The sequence below is a fragment of the Capra hircus genome, chromosome 18, assembly GCF_001704415.2.
Source record: "Capra hircus breed San Clemente chromosome 18, ASM170441v1, whole genome shotgun sequence".
NCBI lineage: Eukaryota > Metazoa > Chordata > Mammalia > Artiodactyla > Bovidae > Capra > Capra hircus.
Window position 1 is genome coordinate 48040875 of NC_030825.1, and position 23340 is coordinate 48064214.

At 37.3% G+C, this 23340-nt stretch overlaps 1 protein-coding gene across 1 annotated transcript; it reads right to left on the reverse strand.

Annotated features, from left to right (window-relative positions):
* Positions 819–23294, reverse strand: ZNF568 (zinc finger protein 568). The gene is given in 9 exon segments (XM_018063332.1): positions 819–1006; positions 1008–2389; positions 5586–5681; positions 5945–6071; positions 15982–16040; positions 18371–18643; positions 19238–19317; positions 21806–21873; positions 23031–23294. Coding segments are annotated over 6 exon segments (1779 nt in total). The 5' UTR covers positions 18405–18643; positions 19238–19317; positions 21806–21873; positions 23031–23294; the 3' UTR covers positions 819–925.

A 23340-nucleotide genomic window follows, 5' to 3' on the forward strand; every position in this document is an offset into this window, starting at 1 on the left:
CTTAGCCCTTCAATATATAGGTTGTTTTCCATCAGATATATATATTTCTTATGCATAGTTGTGAATTTCTTTAGGATGCGTATCCAGAAGAGAAACTACAGGGTCCTTTTAAAAAATGTTTCCCTGCCTCAAAGTCACAGACAGGATCCTGTTATTTCCTTCCAAGAAGTTCAGAGTTTGGCTGTTCACATTTCAGTGTTCAAATCCTCTGGAATTCTGTTACTTTATATGTTGTAAAGTTGTATGTAATTTTATTTTCCCCAGTATGGAGATTCAAGTACTCCCAACTATTTTTATTGACTAGGCTGTTCCTCCTACTGTTTTATGATGTCATGCCTAATACACAACAACTTCGCATATATTCACAGGTTTATTTCTAGGCATTCTATTCTGTAAAACTTTTCTATCTACCTATTAATGTACTAATATTACACACTATTAAATGACCATAACTTCGCTATACATATAGTATATGGTAGAAGGTATGTCCTCTCTGTTCTTTTTCAATATTATCTCAGCAATCCATAGACTTTTATTTATGAGGTTTAGAATCATTTTATAAAGATCCTAGAAAATTCCTGTTAGATGTTTAGAACTCTAGCAGGTCTATAGATTAAGTTGGGAAGAACAGACATTTTATAATATTGGGTTTTTCCATCTACATTCTCTCCTTTACTCCAATCTTTTGCCCTTCAATAAAGCTTTACAATTTTTTCATAAGAATCTTGTTCATTTCTTGAGATTATGCCAAGATATTTTAAAGTTAAGTAAAGCTTGGGTTGAGTTTAAAAGAAAGTCTTACTCATTTAGTACACTCGGCGTTTCTCACCTGTATGACCTCTCTTATGTATAGAAAGGGATGCTCTTTGAGAGAATGCTTTTCCACATTCATTACATTCATAGGGTTTCTCACCAGTGTGAATTCTCATATGTATAATAAGTAATGAGCATTGAGAGAAGGCTTTTCCACATTTATTACATTCATACGGTTTCTCCCCTGTATGACTTCTAACATGAAGAGTAAGGGATGAGATTCGAGAAAAAGCTTTACCGCACTCATTACATTTAAATGGTTTCTCTCCAGTATGAATTTTTTCATGTTCAAGGAGGTTTTGTCTCTGACTGAAAGCTTTTCCACACTGATTACAATGATAGGGTTTCTCTCCAGTATGAATTTTTTCATGTTCTGTGAGATTTGATTTCTGACTAAAGGCTTTTCCACATACCGTACATGCATAGGGTTTTTCACCAGTATGAATTCTCTGGTGTCGGATGAGGTTTGACATCTGAATAAAAGCTTTCCCACATTCATTACATTCATAAGGTTTTTCTCCAGTATGAATTTTCTGATGTGTAATGAGATTTTCTTTCCGGCTGAAGGCTTTTCCACATTCATTACATTCATAAGGTTTCTCAGCTGTATGATTTCTCATGTGTACAGTAAGGGATGAACTTTGAGAGAATGCTTTTCCACATTCACTACATACATAGGGTTTCTCACCTGTATGACTTCTCATATGTATAATAAATACTGAGCATTGGGAGAAGGCTTTTCCACATTTATTACATTTATAGGGTTTCTCCCCTGTGTGACTTCTCATATGTAGATTAACAGATGACATCCGAGAAAAAGCTCTACCACATTCATTACATGCATAAGGTTTCTCACCAGTATGAATTTTCTCATGTTCAATAAGATTTTGCTTCTGGCTGAAGGCTTTTCCACATTCCTTACATTCATAGGGTTTTTCTCCAGTATGAATTCTCTCATGTTCAATGAGATTTGATTTCTGGCTGAAGGCCTTCCAACAATCCTTACATGCATAAGGTTTCTCTCCAGTATGAATTCTCTGGTGTCTAATAAGGTTTGACATCTGAATGAAAGCTTTTCCACATTCATTACACTTATATGGTTTTTCCCCAGTATGAATTTTTTGATGTGTAATAAGATTTTCCTTCCTACTGAAAGCTTTTCCACATTCCTTACATTCATAGGGTTTCTCTCCAGCATGACTTCTCTCATGTCTGATGAGGTCAAATCTATGACTAAAGTCCTGTCCACACTGATTACACTTAAAGGGGGTTATGACATGGGATGAACAATGGTAAAATGGTTTCCCATACTTATTACATTCATAACTTTTCTTTTTTATAAAGCCTTTCTCATAACTAAATAAGTCTAAACTATGTTCAAAATCCTTATCAAGTGAGTCACATTCGAAGAACTTTTGTCTTGAAGTAACAATGTCTGAGTCCAGAGGAAATACTTTTGCAACATTTTTATATTCAAGGGCATTTTCCTTAATCAGAGTTTTCTTGGAGATGGATGTGACATTCCTCACAAGGGTTTCCTGTTGCTTCTTGATCTGTTCATCAACTTTCCAAACTTCTAAAATGGAGGACCAAAAATTATTACTTTTGAATATTTCTCCTACTGCTCTATTGATAACATTTCAGAAATTTGCTAAAGTGGGGGGACTTCCCTGGCAGTTCAGTGGTTAAGACTCTGCACTTCCACTGCAGGGGGTGCAAGTTTGATCCCTGGCTAGGGAACTAAGATCCTGCTTGCCACGCAGCACAAACACATACACACACACACACACACACACACACACACACACAATGGAGGATTTAGGTAGGGAGAAGAGTGGGGCTGAAAAAAAAGAGGACGAATTTAAAGTCCGGAGTTACATACTGATTTGAAGGCAGGAACACATCTACATCATGAAGGTACATAAAGGAAGAAGGAGTCCATATGTAATTTAGAACTAGTTTCAATAATGTTCTTGAGGGCTGGAGAAGAGGAATTATATAAAACACAGTCCATAAGGAAATAAGAAAAAATAAACAAATGGAGGAGAAATCAGAATCCTTTAGAGAAGAGTAAAGAAGACATTTCCAAGAAGGGTGATCCCTAGGATCAAATACAGAAGAGACTTTCCGTTTCAGCTTGGTGGAATTAAACATCTCTATCTTCTCTCCTCTCTGCAAACATGAAGAATAAACAGAAAAAGAAATATGTGTTCAATTATACTAAAAGGCAGCTAAACTGCAATTCCAAAGTATAAGGAAAGTCAGAGGATAAACAGAAATAGGTAGGAAAGAAACCAAGAAACAGTGGCTGTTATTTCTTGTCTCAGAGAGAAAGCATGGTGAACAGAGTTCTCCAAAACAGAAGGCACACCCTGTGGACAGAATGAATGAGTCATTTTTTACAACAATGGAATCTGGATGTGTTAAGTCTGCCTGGTGGAACATAATCATCTTGTTCTGGCCCTGTCAAAAGGTAGGAAAGATAGAACTAAATAGATGCAAATATCTGCGGAGATGCAAATAGCTATTATTCTCGTATAAGCACGATATTGACATAGGAAGGTAGAAGAGAAACTGAATGTGAGAGAAAGCATGCAACTGATAATCTCTGATTCAGAAGTAGTAAAGGGCAAACCAACTCTTAACACAAAACTCTGTATGACAAAGGAAGTCGATACAAGCAACAGAGGCTTCCTACTAGCTCAGAGTATTTTTCTGGACAATCTCCAACACTTCTTCAGTAAACAATGGGTCCAGCAGAAAAAATCCTTATTCAAGGATGAGGAATGACAGGTATTCAGGTCTATATGACACTACAAGAACCAAAATATATGAATACAAAAGCTGAAAGGAAAAACTGATATTGACTGATCAATAAGCCTCATAAAGTTCTAAAGCTTTAAAGAAAAACAAACCTATGGGCATCCAGACAAACAAATCAAGTCATGTATGAAGGAACACAATCAGGCTTCAGATTTCTCCAAGCAACATTCAAGTCCAAGAAGCAGTAGAGGACTATCTAAAGTCTTCAGGGAACTGTCTACAAAAACCTCTAGAGAAGACAGTGTGGCCTAAGAATTTTATACATAGCCAACTATCAACTAAATAAAAGGTTTTTTTAAAAAAAGATATTTTCTTAATTTCAAAATCTCAGGAACTCTAGGTCCCATTAAATTATAAGCTCCCTGAAGACAGGACTTTGTTTTTTTATTGTTTTATGCTCATGTCCAGAATAGTATTTTATCTATATTGTTACAACTATTAATGTGGTTTCCTTTTCCTTATATCTTCTACCTGGTTGTTCAAGTATACATGAAAAGAACTGATGTTTACTTGTTAATTTGATATCTTACCATATCACTGAATTCTCTTTAAGTCTGTTGAAGTTGATTCTCTTATGTTTTAAGGGATATAATCTTATCATCTGTAAATAAAGATGGTTTATAGGATCCTTTCCAATTCCGTTAGCACTGCTTGTTTTCTCTTGTCTATTACTTAGGTATAAACTTGGTAAGAAATTTACAAAAGGTATAAAGGAAACCTTGGAAAGCATTTCTGAAGGGTACAAAACAGGCAGATCTGAACAAAGACAGAGAACATGATCTTGGATAGAAAATCTTGACAGTATAAAGATGTCAGCTCACTGAAAGTTCATTTATACTTCTGACACATTCCCAGCAAAAAAATCCAACAGGTTTTTCCCTGGAAATAGATAGTTAAATCTAAAATTCATACAGTGAAGGGGCTTCCCTGGTGGCTCAGTTGGTAAAGATCCACCTGCTAAGAAAATCCCACATGCTGTTGAGCAACTAAACCCCGGCGTCACAACTATTGAGACTGTGCTCTAGAATCCAAGAACCACAGCTACTGAAGCCTCAGTGCCCTAGAGACCGTGCTCTGCAACAAGAGAAGCCACCACAATGAGAAGCCCATGCACACCAAGGAAGAGAAGCAGGCCCCTGTTTGCTGAAATTAGAGGAAAGCCCGCATAATAACAAAGACCCAGCACAGACCAAAAAAAAAAATTCCTTAATTCCTTTAATAAACTGTTCCACCTGAAAATAAAAAACACCAATAAACAAAAAATAAATTAAAAAATAAAATTCATATAGTGAAATAAACAAGAATAGTCAGCACGACTCTGAAAAAAAAAGTGTACTTGGAAAAGAAAGGGACTGAATGTGAAGGGTAAGAGAGAGACTCACCTGTTAATGTTACCTTTTGGATTGTTAATATTTTTCAACAAACGGTGTATATATTATATTTCAAAAAAATTAAAGGAATGAAAGGTGCGAATAAGCAAGGAGGAGGTAACAAACTGTAAGTCAGAGACTTTCAAAGCTATATTGGATTGTGAGAGTTGTGAAGTACAACAGAAAGTGTGAGTATTGTTACAAAACAAATCTGAAGCTTTTCAAAATAGAAAGAAGAAAAGAAATGAAAGGGAATTTAACTCAAATATTGAACACACAAAAAAGAAAACCTGTGAATACAAAGGAATGAGAAAGCTTAAGGATCATAGAAAGGGACACTAATCCTGAAAGTAAGGCTGTAAATGAGCTAGGAAGTTTTAGTATTTAAAATTTGAAAAAAGGAAGAGAGCTGCAACATAAGAAGAATAGTATCTAGGAGTGTCACCATAATTCAAGGCATTCATATCTTTTGCCATTCTAGAAGACTTAAGCAAATCTTGGAAAATGTGAAATGGCATCGACCTCCTGAACAACTGCTATGTGGCTTTCTCATTCAGACCTGCCTTTTCACTTATTCACCTGGACAGTGCCTCCCAAGCATTTCTTCTTCTACCACCCATGGCTCCTCTTCCTGCTCCAACTTGAAGATCACATCTGGTTTGGTGACTTGACAACCTATTTCGAGAGACAGCAAAGGACCTGAATGTTAATGCTGGAGACAACCATCCAGATCTTGGGTTGAGTCCTGGGGACTGGAGGGCCTATGAAAGATGATGGAGGAACTTTCACAATGACACAAAATAATTAGCATTTATTCTAAAGACTAGCACATACAATCATATGAAGAAAGGAAATGCTAGTTAAAGACATATGGCAAGTTGAAGTCTTCACATATTTCAAAAACAGAATTCTGTGTAAGACTGCAAAGCTCCCCTTACCCACTGTAACTAGGTTGCTGTAGTTCTCCAGCATCACATCACGGTACAAGTTCCTCTGAGCAGGTTTCATTTGCTGCCATTCCTCCTGGGTGAGGTCCACAGCCACATCCTTAAATGTCACTGTTTCCTGTTAAAACACAATCTGAAGTCATCAAAGCTAAACACTATGGTCAAAACATGCAAGAACTCATTTAGATAGTATCCAGGTATCAGATACCATATATGCAGTTTTCTAATTTCTAAATACTTAATTTTGTATTTATACTGTGGGAGAAGATATACCATAATAGAAATATCCTGTAGGAATGTGTTATTACTGAATCAGCAAACTTATTAATTCATCATTTATTTTGCAGGACGCCGGAAACAGTTGTCACTGATTTGTACCGGGCTGTGACAGAGATGACACAGATATGATTCACAGGCTCAGAACCTGTCCAAGCAGTTGTGTGATCTAATAAGTAAGAGGACATGGGAACAGTAGGGAAGACAGAAGGTAAATGGGTAAATAAATGGTGGTACACCCAGATAAAGGAATATTACTCTGCTAAAATGAAATGTGCTATCAAGCCAGGAAAAGACATGGAGGAAACCTAAATGCATGTAACTAAGTGAAAGAAGCTGAGCTGAAAAGGCTATCTATGGTATGATTCCACTATATGACATTTTGGAAAAGGCAAAACTATAAATAGAAACAGTAAAAAGATTAGTGGATACCAGGCATTGGAGGAGAGGAAAGAAATGAGTAGACAGAGCACAGAGGATTTTTAGGTCAGTGAAAATATTCTGTATGATACTATAATGATGGATACATGTATATATGTGTGTGTATATGTTAGTTGCTCAGTCATTTCCGACCCTTGGTGACCCATAAACTGTAGCCCATCAGGCTCCTCTGTCAAGGGAATCTTCCAGACAAGAATACTGGAGTGGGTTGTCATTCCCTTCTCCAGGAGATCTTCCGGACCGAGGGATTAAACCCTGGTCTCCTGCGTTGCAGGCAGATATATATACACACACACACACATACACACACACCCCACTCTTTATCAATGAGCTACCAGGCAAGCACCCATATTTATACACACACATATATATACATGTACATACATTTGTCCAAATTCATAGATTGTACAACACCAAGAGTGAGTCTGAATGTAAACTATTGAACATTGGGTGATCATATGTCAATATAGGACCATCAATTGTAACAACTGTACCACTCTGATGGGGGATGTTGATAAGGGGGGAGGCTATGCACATGTGGAGGCAAGAGGTATATGGAGAACCTCTATTCCTTCCTCTCAACTTTGCTATGAACTTGAAACTGCTCGTTAAAAGCAAACAAAATATATATATATATATATGTGTGTATATATATATATATATATATATGTAAAGGGTTACAAACCATTACAAGTGGGATTTATCCCAGGAATGCTGATTTAACAATACTCATTTAACATCTGAAAATAAACTAATGTAATACACAATGTGGACAGAATAAAGAACAAATTCATATGATCATCTCAACAGCTGCAGAAAAAGCACTTGACAAAACCCAATACTTTTTCATGAGAAAAATGCTTACACCTGTTAAAAATAAGACAACAGGCCCAAAATGGAGTCACTTATGCTAAGCCTCACGTCACCAAACTGAGACTTAATTAGTTTCAGCCTCTGCTAGAACTGGACTATTAAACTAGTCAAGCAGAAATCACCTGATGATCATTAGTGAAGTAATCTGTCTGACAGACCCTATCTTCCCCTAAGGGAAAGTAATCGGGCCAGAACCAATCTGCTTTTTGCTACTGTAACTTCCTTGCCCCTTTCCCTCTGCATGTAAAATTAACTTGGTATAGCTCCTCAAAGTTCCTGTATATCTGCTAGATTGGAAGTTCTCTGACTCATGAATCATGAAATAAAGCCAGTAAGATCTTCAAGTGAAGAGGAACTAAAAAGCCTCTTGATGAAAGTGAAAGAGGAGAGTGAAAAAGTTGGCTTAAAGCTCAACATGCAGAAAACGAAGATCATGGCACCTGGTCCCATCAATTCATGGGAAATAGATGGGGAACAGTGGAAACAAGTGTCAGAGTTTATTTTGAGGGGCTCCAAAATCACTGCAGATGATGACTGCAAAATGACTGCAGCCATGAAATTAAAAGACGCTTACTCCTTGGAAGAAAAGTTATGACCAACCTAGATAGCATATTGAAAAGCAGAGACATTACTTTGCCAACAAAGGTCCGTCTAGTCAAGGCTATGGTTTTTCCAGTGGTCATGTATGGATGTGAGAGTTGGACTGTGAAGAAGGCTGAGTGCCGAAGAATTGATGCTTTTGAACTGTGGTGTTGGAGAAGACTCCTGAGAGTCCCTTGGACTGCAAGGAAATCCAACCAGTCCATTCTAAAAGAGATCAGCAGTGGGTGTTCTTTGGAGGCAATGATGCTGAAGCTGAAACTCCAGCACTTTGGCCACCCCGTGCGAAGAGCTGACTCATTGGAAAAGACTCTGATGCTGGGAGGGATTGGGGGCAGGAAGAGAAGGGGACGACAGAGAATGAGATGGCTGGATGGCATCACCGACCCGATGGACATGAGTTTGAGTGAACTTCAGGAGTTGGTGATGGACAGGGAGGTCTGGCGTGCTGTGATTCATGGGGTCGCAAAGAGTCGGACACGACTGAGTGACTGAACTGAACTGAACTGAACTGAAGATCTTCAAAATGTACTCAAGTTGAATTTGTATTTTAACACACCCTTTGACTTGGTCCATGTACTCCAGTGATTGGGCAAGTGAAGAGCTTGCCCCAGGAAGCTGCTGCCCGTTCACCAGAATGAACACAACCTGGAGGAGCTAGGAGCCCATCCCACAGCCTGTGTCAAGATCAGGTGATCTGCAGCCCAAAGCAGAGCCCAAAGTCCACAAAGTCAACCTGCATAAGAATAAAGACCTGTTGTTCTACTCAGAAAAGAAGCAGAAAAGCTGAAAAGAAACCTGATTTAACACATAGTTGATTGAAAATTTTTCAAAGAACTAAGCTCTCAAAATGAAACTGGATTTAGATATTTTTACTGGTCAACAGGCTGTAGAATCCGACATCATGAGTTCAAATCCTGACCTCAAAATTTACTAATTGTGTGGGAATTCCCTGGAAGTCCAGTGGTTAGGACTTGGTTCTTTCACTGCCTTGGCCCAGGTTCAGTCCCTGATCAGGGAACTAAGATTCCCAGTAGCCTCTTGGCATAGCCAAAAACATGTTTTTCTTTTTTCTTTTTCTTTTTTTAATGAATTGTGTAAACTCAACAAATAGCCAAATTTGAACCTCATCTGTAAAGCGGCATTTTCCTCAAAGGGGTGTTATGAGGACTAAATGAGACCAAAAACATGTGAAAAACGCAGAACTGAGCCTAGCACCCAGTAACCATTTAATAAATGTTCAGGAATAAATAACCCTTATTGGGCTTCCTTCGTGGCTCAGACAGTAAAGGATGCACCTGTAATGCAGGAGATCTGGGTTCGATCCCTGGGCCAGGAAGATCCCCTAGAGAAGGAATGGCTACCCACTCCAGTACTCTTGCCTGGAGAATTTCAAGGATAGAGGAGTCTGGTCCATAAGGTTGCAAAGAGTCAGACATGACTGAGTGACTAACACTTTCACTTTTCATGGAATATGAACCATTAAAAAAATAGGCAACAACAAAAACCATATTTTTCACTACCTCTAGTAAATTACCATTAGAACATTTTTCCCACTAACTAGTGTATGAGCATAAATTTCATATCCAAAAAGACTTGACAGAAACTGTAAAAGAAGTAACAAAAGTAAATATCGGTTAATTTCTAGCTGTATACAATGATGAATCAGTGCTTTATAACAGTCTGTTTTCCTAAGATACTGATGCTCTTTACATGTATATATGCCAATAATTCCATCTTTGGAGCAAGGAACAAAGGGGATTGTCAAAAAACATAAATTTAGCTTGTGTCATTAAATTTTTGTTCCTTTTCCTATCAGACAGAACCAAGAAAAAGATGAGAATCACTCTAGCCCTGACAGGAAGCCTTAACATTTCCAGAGGTCCTGCTGGTAATCACAGCAGTCTCCTTCTCCTTCATTTTTAAGATACTTAATATGATAAATCTTTTCTAAAAATAAAGTTTACAGTGAAGGCATAAAGGTAATTACGTATCAATTCTATGGTGTATATGCTGACTGGCAACTTTTTGTAAAAGGATATTTTTTCCTTAAAGTTGTACAAATATTAAATAAATGTTATTCTTTCTAAAGCTTGGAGCATAACACACAGTATTTTTTCATGTTTTTTCTTGGCTATTATATACATTTTTATTTTCCAAATGTCTTCTACACTCAGCTTGAACAGAACTGCCTTATTCTAAAAGGTGTATTTAGAATATCTGAGATTTCAATAAATCTGAAGATTAAAGAGAATTCATATTGATTTAATAATGACATTTTTATTTTTAAAAAGTATACATTAAAAATTTACTCAAATCCTCTTCTAGGTCTCAGTAATGTTTTAAAGGTTTCTTTCTCCCATATACATCTTTTTTTCCTTTAGGATTTTGTTATTACTCTTAACATCTTTCTTCCATTTTATTTTATTTATTTTTAAAATTTATATATTTTTTGGCTGCCCCACAGGGTTTTCAGGATCTTAGTTCCCCAACCAGGGACTGAATTTTGACCATGGCAATGAAAGTGCTGAGTCTTAACCACAGTACTGCCAGGGAATTCCCAGCTTCCATTTTATTTCTGAACTGGTTGTGGTTTATATTAGTATATAGAAATGCTATTAATTTTTGCATATTAATTTTGTGTCCATACTGTTTTGAATTCTCTTGTTTCATCTTCAGGTGTACACACACATAAATGTATCATCTAGAAATAATAATTTTGTATGCACCTTCCCAACTTTTATCTTTTTTCTCTTTTCTATATGTATATAGCTGTGGTGGTGGTTTAGTCGCTAAGTCACGTCCAACTCTTGCAAACCCACAAACTGTAGCCTGCCAGGACCCTCTGTCCATGGGATCCTCCAGGAGAGAATACTGGAGTAGGTTGCCATTTCCTTCTCCAGAGGAATTTCCCAACCCAGGAATCAAACCCCAGGTCTGCATTGCAGGCAGGTTCTTTACTGACCGAACTATGAGGGAAGCCCTATATGTATATAGAATTTTAGTAAATAAATGTGGTAGCATGAGCAATCTGGTCACATTCCTGACTTTAGTAGGAATATGTCTCATTTTCCACAGTAAATATGATTCTGGCTTTTAGCTTATTATGTACGTAAAATGATTTTTTAAAATATCATGTTAAGGAAGTATCCTTTTACTTCTATTTTATAAATATATCCTCCTAAAAGTCTCACATTCTGATTTAAGAAAAATTAGCAGTTCTATGGAGCTGATTATATTTTTTCTTGAATAGGATAAATTAGTGGATTTTCTTAAAATGAAACATCTTTGTGATAGAAAAAAATGTTTCAATTATTCTCTGATTACAGATAGTCCCTAATGTACAATAGTTTGACTTACAAATTTTCAACTTTACAATGGAGAGTAAGTGAAGAAAATGTAGATAGCTCAAATTTTTAATCTTTTCTCATGTTAGCTATATGTAGTAGAATATTCTCTGGTGATGCTGGGCAGTGGCAGCAAGCCATAGTTCCCAGTCAGCCAGATGACCACAAAGGTAAACAACCAATAAACTCTTGCAACTATTCTGTACCCACTCAGCCATTCTATTTTTCATTTTCACTACAGTATTCAATAAATCACATGTGATATTCAACACTTTACTATAAAACAAGCTTTGTGTTAGATGATTTTCCACAACTATAAGCCAATATAAGTGTTCTGAGCACACTTAAGGTAGGCTAAACTAAGCTACGACGTTTGGTAGGTTGGATGTGCAGGCTAAGTCCCTTCAGTCATGTCTGACTCTTTGTGACCCTATGGACTGTAGCCCACTGGCTCCTCTGTCCATGGGATTCTCCAGGCAAGAATACTGAAGTGGAATTTGTAACTATAGCCAAATTCTTCCCTGGAGGAGGGAATCTGGCTATAGTTTGCTTCAAAATATTGCTCATTTTTTCCACAAAGGATTGGGGTCTCCATGCTGCTTGAAGGGAATAGTTTATCCCCAAGCTTTCAGCTACTTGTTGAGTAATTTTAGAGGTAAAGGCAGGTTTAGTATCACTTTGTATAAACTGAGATAATCCGAAATGTGGGATTATCTCCTAAAGCAAGTTTTTTGTTACCTCCGAGACCTGTTCTGTCTGTGTGGGGAAAGTTTCTATTCATCCAGTGAATGTCTTCCACTACTAATAAATATTTGCATCTTCTGGACTTGGGCATCTTATTAAAATTAATTTGCCAATTCTTCTCCATGTTGCTTCCTTGGTGTTGAATGGGTCTAACTAGTGGAGGAGGGGGTGACACTGTTCTAGGATTATTCTGTAAACATGTTATCACATGATTTGGTAACCTGAACCACCACCATATTTATTCCTTTGCTTACAAACAAACTGCAATAAATTCCAAAGGGCTTTCCAAAAAGCCTTGTATCCATAGTGGGTGGTTTCACATAAAGTCTTGATTACTTTCCATTGCTAAACTTGTGGAAACATAAGGTTAGATGTATTAAATATTATTAAATATATTTTCAACTTATAATGTTTTTAAATTATGATGGGTTTAACAGATATAAGTCAGGAAGGTCTGTAGTCTATAATTCTTTGCAATTCCAATTAAAATCCCAACGGGTTTTTTTCCTTAGATAGGAAATAAACGGATTTTAAAATTCAAAGAGAAGCACACAGGTCCTAAAGTAGCTGAGAAATTTCTTAAAAACTAGAACACTGTGCAGATCCCTGTCAATCAAACAGGGTTATTATAAAGTAATTAAAACAATGTAAACACATATACACACACAGAGTATAGTATTGGTATAGATGTAGACAAATAGATTAAAGAAACAGAATAAAGAGCCTAGAAACGGGCTTCGTTGGTGGCTCAGTGGTAAAGAATCCACCTGCCAACAGAGGGGACATGCATTTGATCCCTAGTCCAGGGAAGATCCTACATGCTAGGGAGCAACTAAGTCTATGCACAACTACTGAGCCCACATACCACAACAATTGAAGCCTGCCTGCTCCAGAGCCTGAGCTCAGCAACAAGAGAAGCCACTGCAATGAGAAGCCCTAGTACCGCAACAAAGAGTAGTCCCCGCTTGCCACAACTAAGAAGCCCGAGCACAGCAATGACGGCCCAGCGTAGCCATAAATAAATAAATAAACCTTTAAAAAGTAAATAGCCTAGAAATGATTAAGCATGCATATGGTAAAAGTGGCATCACAAAGGAAGTATTTATTTAACAAACAGTATTGGAACAACTAGTCTACATGCAAAAATAATTTTACTGATATAATTAGCAGCCAATTCCTACCTTGGGCCAATTACAAAATTAAATTCCAGGTGGATCAAAGACTAAATATGAAACACAAAGGTTTGAAAAGAAACTATCCCTATATTATAATATTAAAAAAGATATCTTAGAAAAGACAACATTGGCAACTCATGAAAGAAGACTTCATTAATGTTGCACAGGTCATTTCAAAGAGGGCTTATGAGACCAAAACCAAGAGCTCTTAATGTTGTGACCAAAGATTGAAGTTCTCCATAGAATATAACAGTCACTCAACAGTGCTATGTTTTCCTGAGGAGATAAGATTTAACCACTAATATACAGGATTGGTGATATAGGAAAGTAGAAATAAATGTCCCCCAAGTTTAACAACAATGAAAATTAATGTTGCATGTTAATTTTGATTGAATTCTTATTGTTTGCCATATCTATCATAGGCTAGATATAACTATTCAAATTTAAAGTTTATATACAACAAAAGATACATGATAATATGTAACTGACAAATTAGAAGATACCTGCATAAATCCTAATGCTGAAGCAGGCATTCTTAAAATTTCTTAATTTCAAGTGGAAAAAGGACTAACAACATAAAATGGACAAATAATATGAACAGTCAATTGGCAAAATTTACATTTCTTCACTTAGGAGTGGATTTCCATTTGTATAGTATCATAAGAGGGTGGTCCTAGAGTCAGGCTGAGTGGGTTTGAATCCTCTTTATTATATACTTCATGCATGAAGTTATGAAAGTTTCTTAATCTCTGTGCTTCATTTCCTTTTTCTGTAAAAATTAAAATAATATCGACTTCACAAGCTTCTGGTAATGATTACAGGAAATAAGCTATGTAAAGTTTATAGCACAAAATAACTAGTACATAATAGGTACTCAATAAAGCTATTATACTTATTGCTATAGAATAAGCTGCCATGGAATATAATTTTAACCATATTCTAGAATGAATTTAGGTCTACATGTCTAGAAACATAGGCAGTCCATTTCTAGTTGATAATCCAGACCAAAACGTCTGACTCTGGCATCTGAGAGGAACTACATACATTTTTTGAAAGCTTAGAGTATCCTATATGTAGATCACAACTCGTTACCTCCAGGTTTTTACTTTCTAAAGAAAACTCACAAAGAACTATTTGGAATCCTCTAAAGGATAATCATTACCCATGAATTCAAAATACATCTGAAAAAAAATATCTATCTATACAAATCTGACAGTCTGTTTCTTTGTGACATTTTTATGATATTTTAAAGTATTTACTGGCCACTTGCATTTTTTCCAACTGCTTGCTCATGTTCTTCACCCAATTATCTATATTCTTAATTACTGATTTTAAGAATTATTAGTTGTTTTCTTTTTAATTTTTGGCCACATGCTGAGGCATATGGGACCTCAGTACCCCAACCAGGGATTGAACCTACAACTGCCACAGAGAAAGGTGGAGTCTTAACTACTGGACCACCTGGAAAGTTCCAATATACTTCTATGTTACAAAAAGTGTTTACAGTTTTGCCTTATTACAGTATTTATGGCAGGTTTATTGAAGACAAGGATTACTTTTGTGAACATGAATAAGGCATCTTCTCTTTTATCAGTTTTATATGCTAAACTAAAAAAGTAGGCCAATGAATACAGTTAACAAAAGAAAGTGATATATATATAATAATTATTAACAATATTTATCATTTGTGGAACACTTACTTGTGCATTTAGCCCTCCCAATATTCCTGTGGGATAGGTTCTATTATTATTACATTTACAGATGGCATAACTAAGGCCAAAGAGATAAAGAATAAAGAAACTTGCCCATAATCATGCACTTAGTAAGTCACTCAGCCAAGATTTGAACCCAAGTCTGTCTAGGCCCAGAAAAATCACTCTGCCAAAAGGAGAAATAACTGGATGAGTCACAGGATCATACAATCAACAGAAGTGCATATGTGTGTTTCAAGATGGAAAAGATACGAGCTGAGAAAAAAAGAGCCAGTAAAGTGGGAAATATTTAAAATATAAGAGTGTGAGGGATTCCAGAGTTGGAAACAAAAAGAATCAACAGCAGAGGAAAATGAGTCATTTTGTAAAAATATGAAGAATACTGTCATCTTTTGAGACCATTAAAAAAAAAACATGAAGAGCTATGGATATCAGAACCACAAAAAATTTTGTCATAGAATATTAGTATATATTTTAGCTCAACTTTAAAAATCTCAATGAAGAAAATATTAGATCATTTTAAAGAAGTATTCAAATTACTCTGCCATATAATTCTAATTTTAACCTATGACCAAGAAAGATTTTTAGTAAACTGAGCTTAAAATCATAAGAATTATGGAATTGTTTTGGATTTCTTTTTGATCTGGGTGTCAATGAAAAGGTTTTTTCTTTCCTGAATTATAAGTTTTTTTCCTCAAAAACAGCGTAAGCTATCAGATGAACTTTATGTTGCTTTTGCTTTGTGTTTTTCCTCACCATGATTTTTGACTCATTTTTTTCCAACTTACTGGTAGGTTAAGGTAACTCATTGCAACTGGTTGTAAAATAATACAGGAAACAAATACATGCTTAAAACATACAAGAGAACTGGCCATATCCTCTTCTTCCTGGAAAAGGGCAGAGTCTGGAGAATGCCAAGCTGAGGAAAAAGAAATAAAAACCTATTTACTTTAAAGCTCCAGATAAAGGACTACAGAAATCTTCAACATCACCTACAAGATTACCTGTAACGACCCTCAGAGCTTTGAGAAATATTCACCACCACCAGGCTACAGACACACTGAAATGTACACAGATGGCTTATAATTTAATCCTATAGAATTCTATGGGAATTTCTAGAGGGCTAAGTCTAGGGTGCCCAATGAATCTATTTCCATAGGATCCTGATATAAGGATCCTATTCCTAATAGGAGACATATTAAGTACATAATAATAAATAATACAGAGATTTAAGGATTAAATTATTTATGAAGTACTATAAAGAATTTGGAAAAACTTTAATCATATACAGGTTATAGGCACTGTGGAATATTCATATGATGAAATGAAATACAGTTATAATTCTACAGACATTTTAAAATAACTTAATTGACATTTTTTACCCTAAAAAATTCAGGTCCTTCAGGTTAGAAATCAAAGACTGAACACTTGTATTTATCTCTGTTCTCTCTGAAACACAAGCAAAATCAAAGAAACAAAAGAAAAAAATCTCACAAGGACAAAGAATATAGAAGACTTTGACACATAAGAGATGTCAACACTTCCTTTTCCAGTAAGCAGCCTCAGGTGACCTCTAAAAATGGTGGGCTACTCACTCGACCCAGAAAACCCCACAAAATCATGCAAATCAAGAGGTTCAAATCTTTGTGTTTACTTTAAGAACACTCGTGAAACTGCCCAGGCCATAAAGGGTATGCATATCAGAAAAGCCACCAAGTATCTGAAGGGTGTCACTTTAAAGAAGCAATGTGTGCCATTCCATCGTTACAACGGTGGAGTTGGTAGATGTGCGTAGACCAAACAGTGGGGCTGGACGCGGGATCAGCGGCCCAGAAAGAGTGCTGAATTTTTACTGCACATGCTCAAAAATGCAGGGAGTAATGCTGAACTTAAGGGGGTTAGATGTAGATTCTCTGGTCATTAAGCACATCCAGGTGAACAAAGCCCCCAAGATGCAGCACAGGACTTATAGAGCTCATGGTTGGTCAACCCACACATGAGCTCTCCCTGCCACATTGAGGTGATCCTTACTGAAAAAGAATGGATTGTTCCTAAACCAGAAGACAAGCTTGCACAGAAGAAAAAGATATCCCAGAAGAACCTGAAGAAACACAAACTTATGGCCCGGGAATAAATGCCGCAAAAAATAAATGCAAATAAAAGTTAAAAAACAAAAAGAGAGAGATGTCAACAAAATTTTGAAAGCTAGAGAGCAGACAGATGACTGGTTTCTAACTTAGAGAAGGGTGAAGCTTAACTGAGCTTCAGGTTGGGGAAACCATGGCAGAACACTTGAAAGCCTCAGGAACAGAGGCACTAGTTACTTCTGCAAGCAGGAGATCGGGGTGGGGCTGAAAAACAAGGACCTAAATATAAGGCGGGGTTGAAGCAATGTAGGGAAAATAAGGGAATTAAGTGAAAGTTGTCAGATTGAAAGATGACGTACTCCCCTCAGCTTTTTTCCTTTGTTTGCCTCCCAGTGTTCCAGCTTACACTCCTCAATCTGCCTAGGACTTCTTCCTGGGAGAACTGACTAGCTCAAAAGAAAATGCATATAGATCCTGACACTGGTCAACCTTTAACTTCCAACAAAACACCATATTAAAAAGAAGGGAAAGAACAGTGAGTGGGAGTCAGGATGGGGAGAGGGTGATGAGGAAGGGGTTAGGCAGAAAACAGAGATAAATCCCCACCTCCACTGTCAAAAGTCAATAGGAAATATCTAAAACAGAAATCAAACATTAGCAGTATGAGGATGTTATTCAGGAAAGCAGAGCTGAATACCAGAATATCCAGAAAAAAAATGTTCCAAGTAGTTGCTGATGGCTAGTGGGAAGAGGGTACGGGAAGGAATGGAACAGGAAACTTTAGTGTTTTTTTTTTTTGAAACTTTTGTTTATAGTTATATATTTAACAGCACTTAAAAAAAAATCAAAATGTATTTAAGAGAAATATAAATTACATGAAAATTTTATTTAAAAAGCACTTATCAAGTGAATAGAAACCATCGACAAAGGGACTTCCTTGGTGGTCAAGTGGCTCCATGGTCCCAAAGCAGGGGGCCCAGGGTTAATCCGTGGTCAGAGAACTAGATCCCAAATGCCTCAACTAAGACCTGGTACAGCAAAATTATAAAACAAAACAAAACATGACAACAGTCAATAACCTGTGTAATTTCTTGGTAGGAGTACTGAACTTCTCTTTTTACATCCTCTCTCCTAAATTCTGCTCACCTCTGAGCCACCTCACCTGTCCTTTCCATCATCCGAGTCAAACGCTTCATTGTCACACTGCTACTGTTGATCTCTGAAGGTTAAAATGTCCTTCAGTCCTTCCACAATCCATACAGAGGGGTTAAGACAGGGTGCAGGTCTAGCAATTCCAGGGTCCACTCTATCTCAGGACTCCCCAGCTGGTGGGGAAGGTCTCAGATCAGGAGGTCTCCTTCCATAACAGATACCTGCTCTTCATGCTTCTTTCTCCTTACATCACAGATCTGTCCTATCTTTGTGGAGCCAGGACCTGTGGGTTTATGATATAAATTCAGTTTACCTCATGTCTTCTCACTGCATCCCTATCCTTATGGGAACCAGCCTTCAAGGTGCCCCCAGGGATCACTATCTTCTGGTATTCATGTTTCTCATACACCCCTCCCATACTGAATAGAGTTGACCTGTCTAACCAATAGGATATTGCAGAATGACAATGTGTGACTTCCAAGGTTAGGTCATAAAAGACATTATTGTTTCTCTCTTGCACATTTTTGGATCATGTACTTTGGAAGAAGCCAGCTACCATGACATGAAGATATTCAACCAGCCCTAGGGAGAGGCCTGTGCCAGCAACCAACACCAATTTGCCAGCCATCTTGGAAGCAAATCCTCCAATCCCCATTAGCCTTCTGATGACTGCAGCTCTGCCAACAACTGACTGCAACTTCATGAAATACCTGAGCCAGAATACCCTCCCCACTTCCCACAAAAGCTGAGATAATGTGTTTATTGCTGTTTAAGCCACTAAATTTTGAGTTACCTCTTTATACAGTAATAGATAACTAATATAGTCCCAAACAACTGACTTCCTTGCTTCTAATTCACAGTCCCTGGGGTCACTGACCAGAGATACTGAGATAGCAGGAGTTTGGAAGACAACTCAGACTCAGCAACTCATGTCGAACCAATAGAAACACCAAGAGTCTAGAAACAAAGGGGATAAAAAGTCACGTTCACATAATATCTCCTCCTCAAATATCTTTTGTGAGCATAAAGGTATAGGCCTAATGCACTGACAGATATAAAGCTGAGTCAAAAAACATTCAGATTTTCAGGAACCCCAAACTTGGAGTGAAAGAGAGCTGCATTAAAAGTCCAGCTATCCCATTTCTTATCTATCTTGACAACTGAGGTAAGTAAGAGTTGCAATTTAGAATTCCCATACTCATTTGAAATGAGAACTATACTCATGTCACAGTGACACTGTCATATGACATTAACTCATCATCTATGGTAAAAAAAAATCATACACAAGAGAGGAGACTAATCCTTGTTCTGTATGACAGAAAAGAAATAAAAACAGAAAAAAAAAACATTCAATTATTATAAATTTTGAGAAGCATTATGCCTGGGATATACTCCTAGTATCCCTCACACCATTTCTGTGTTTTTCCAAAGTCCATTATCACTAACAAATTATATAATTTATCATGCATGTTGTCCATCCCCTCATAAAATACATGAAAACAGGGATTTATTTTTGTCTGTTTTGCTCCTGTTAGTAGGTGCTCAGAAAATATGTTGATAAACTGGCATAGCCACTAGGGAAAACAGTATGGCAGTCACAAAATTAAGAACAGAATTAATATACAATCCATAAATTCCACTTGTGGACATATATCCAAAAGAACTGAAAGCAGGCACTTGAACAGGTATTTGTATACTCATGTTTGTAGCAGCATTATTTGCAATAGTCAAAAGATAGAAACAATCCAACTGTTCATTAACAGAGGAATGGATAAACAAAACATGGTATGTACAATCAATGAAATACTATTCAGCCTTAAAAAGGATGGAAATTCTGACACATGCTTTAACATGGATGAACCTTAAAGAGATGCTAAGTTAAAATAGTCACAAATGGACAAATACTGTATGATCTGGTATACAGAGTACATAATGAGGTAACGTCAAATTCACAGAGATAGAAAGTAGAATCGTGGTTGCCTGGAACTGGGGGATTGTTAAGAATGGGGACTTATTATTTAATAGGTACAGAGTTTCTGTTTCACAAGATAAAGAAGTTCTATGGATGGACAGCGGTGATGGTGGCATAGCAATGTGGATATAATGTCACTGAACTTGAAAGTGGTTTCAAGAAGACTTGAAAATGGTTAAGACAGTAAATTTTTGTAGGGTTTTTTTTTCCCTTTATTGAGGTATAACTGATTCACAAAAAACTGCACAAGTTTAATGTATATGTCCTGATGAGTCTGGACATATGTATCTATGATACCAATACCATGACCAACGTACTAAACATATCCATCACCTCCAGAAATTTCCTTGTGCTGTTTAGTTTTTTCAGTAAGAACACTGAACATGAGACCTACTCTCAACATATTTTAAAGTGCATAATACCATTTAAACAATATAGGTACTATGTTGTACAGGTCTCCAAAGTATATTCATCTTACATAACCGAAACTTTGCACTCACTGGAAAACAATTTCCCATTTCTCTCTCCCAGCCCCTGGCAATAACCATTCTACTCTCTGTTTCTTTGAATCTGATTATTTTTGATAGCTCATATGGAAGAATTTTATTTTTGATAGCTCATATAAAAGAACTGTATAAAGAAAAAAAAAGAACTGTGTAGTATTTGTCCTGCAACTGGCTTCTTTTACTTATTTCATAATGTCCTACAGGTTCATCCATGTTGTCACAAATGACAAGATTTACTTTTTTCTTAAGGCTGAGTAATATTCCAATGTATGTATATGCCACATTTTCTTTATCTATTCATCTGTTAATAGAAAGATGTTTCCATATCTTGGCTATTTCAATAATGCTTCAATGAAAATGGGAGTAAGGATATCATGACAGCAAATTTTATGTCATTTGTTATGTTCTCTCTACTTTCCCATAATTTTAAATACACACACATACACACAGAGTAGGCCCTTGAACAACATGGGTTTAACTGCATGAGTCCACTGATACACAGATTTGCTCTCAATCAATCATATTACAGTACTACTACACAATCTGAGGTTGGTTGAATCTGCAGTTGCAGAATCTATGATACACAGAGCCAACTGTAAAGTTCTACTTGGATTTTTGACTGAAAAAGAAGGGGAGGGGATTCATATCCCCATACTGTTCAAAGGTCAACTGTATATCATGGGCAAATGAAATACTACTAATTTCAGGTAATTAAAATTAGAGGAAAGCAATATATCAGATAAGAAAAACAAAAAATGGGTGGATAGTTTGGCGCTCAAGTGTTCTAAAATCTTATTTAGTTTGTGTTTTGATAAACATGCATGTTAAAAATTCAAGGATAGGAAACCAAAGCAGTGGAGAGAGAAAAGGGGATAAGGTAAACCTGCTCAATTAAAAAGAAGGCATAATAGAAAATAAAGCAAACTTTTATCAGCAACCACAATAAATGTAAATGAATTAAACTCACCTATTAAAATAAGTCAAACAGGATAGAAGAGGGAAAGCTCAGCAATATGCTCTTTATAAGAGACAGACCTGAGTATAAAGACATAAAGGGAAGGGGTTGTAAAATGAAATTCCTGGAAAATACAGTAACAAAACCCGAAAAACAATATTAACAGACAAAAGAGAACCGTGGACTAAAAGACATTCACCAGGATAAAGAGGCATGTTTCCTCATGATGCAGATTGAAATCTTAGTCCCAAATTCTTCACCCACCTCTAACAGGATTAGACATTCACACTTTTTGCCATCTAATTTTGCCTCGCCCTCTAATTGTGGGTATAATTAATGTTAAGCTCAGGCATCTGTAACATTAGTATACTTGGGAGCAGAGGTTTTTATGATTATCTTGTACTCTGGTGATCCACCAAGAGAAGAACATGCCCTGGTAAACACTGTCCTTTTTTCCTGAGTTGCATAAAGAACACACGTGGAGCAGGTCTGAACGGATTCTGCAGCCCAGCCCCCCAGGCAAGCCCAGCCCCCCAGGCAAGCCCAGCCTACATAACCTGAACACAGAGATTCTGCCAACCTGTGAATAAGAGAATAAATGCTTGCTGTTGCATGCCACTGAGTTTAAAAGTGGTTTGTTAGGCAGCATTACTATGATCACAATAACTAATACAAATAATAAAAGAAGCCATAGGAAGATGAAATAATACATCTGAAAAAGATCACCAAGGGAAACTGGAAAGTAACAGAACAGGGCTAAGTATGGCTAGGGGCGGGGTGCAAAGAGGGCTGGGAAGCAGACTAAGAATGACCAATAGGGAGGAAAGACCACGTGAAACCAGATACAGAAATTTCTTTCAAGCGGTTGCCAATTATGCCAAAAGGCGACAACAGAAGTCAACTGAGGTAAGACAAGAACCACTACACATCACAATCACAAACATTTCGTCACATTCACACACACTGTACATCTATCTGATAATCACACAGACAACACCGCACGTTATCATACATCACAATCACAAACATCACATGACACAAACATCCCATCTCAAGCATTCCATCACACCCACATAACCACACCCCTCATCATCCTCACATCACAATCTCTCTCTCTCTCTCTCTCACACACACACAGACACACACACACACACAGGGCATCGAAACGTCACAGACCATCATAATGACACACACATACTCTAACTCTCCACCAGTTTCTTGTTCTAAGAACTCCCACCCGGAGCACTCCGCACTGCAACTACTCCACTCTGGGCCTCCTTAAAGGCTCCGCGCGCCAGCCTTGTTGCTTCAGCCAAGAATGTTTCAGGGCCTCCTTAAAGTCCCGCTCCGAGGACGCGGTAGCGTCACCTGCCGGAAACACCCGAATGCGCATCTAGCGCGCAGTATCTGGGACGCCGGGTGAAGGCGACACCCGGGAAGGTCAGGTGCGGGTAACTCCGAACCATCCCTCCGCGCCCGCCTCCCAACGGACGTTCCACAACACAACACCTCCCAGAAGGTCCCGCGGCCGGAGTCAACTTCCGGCC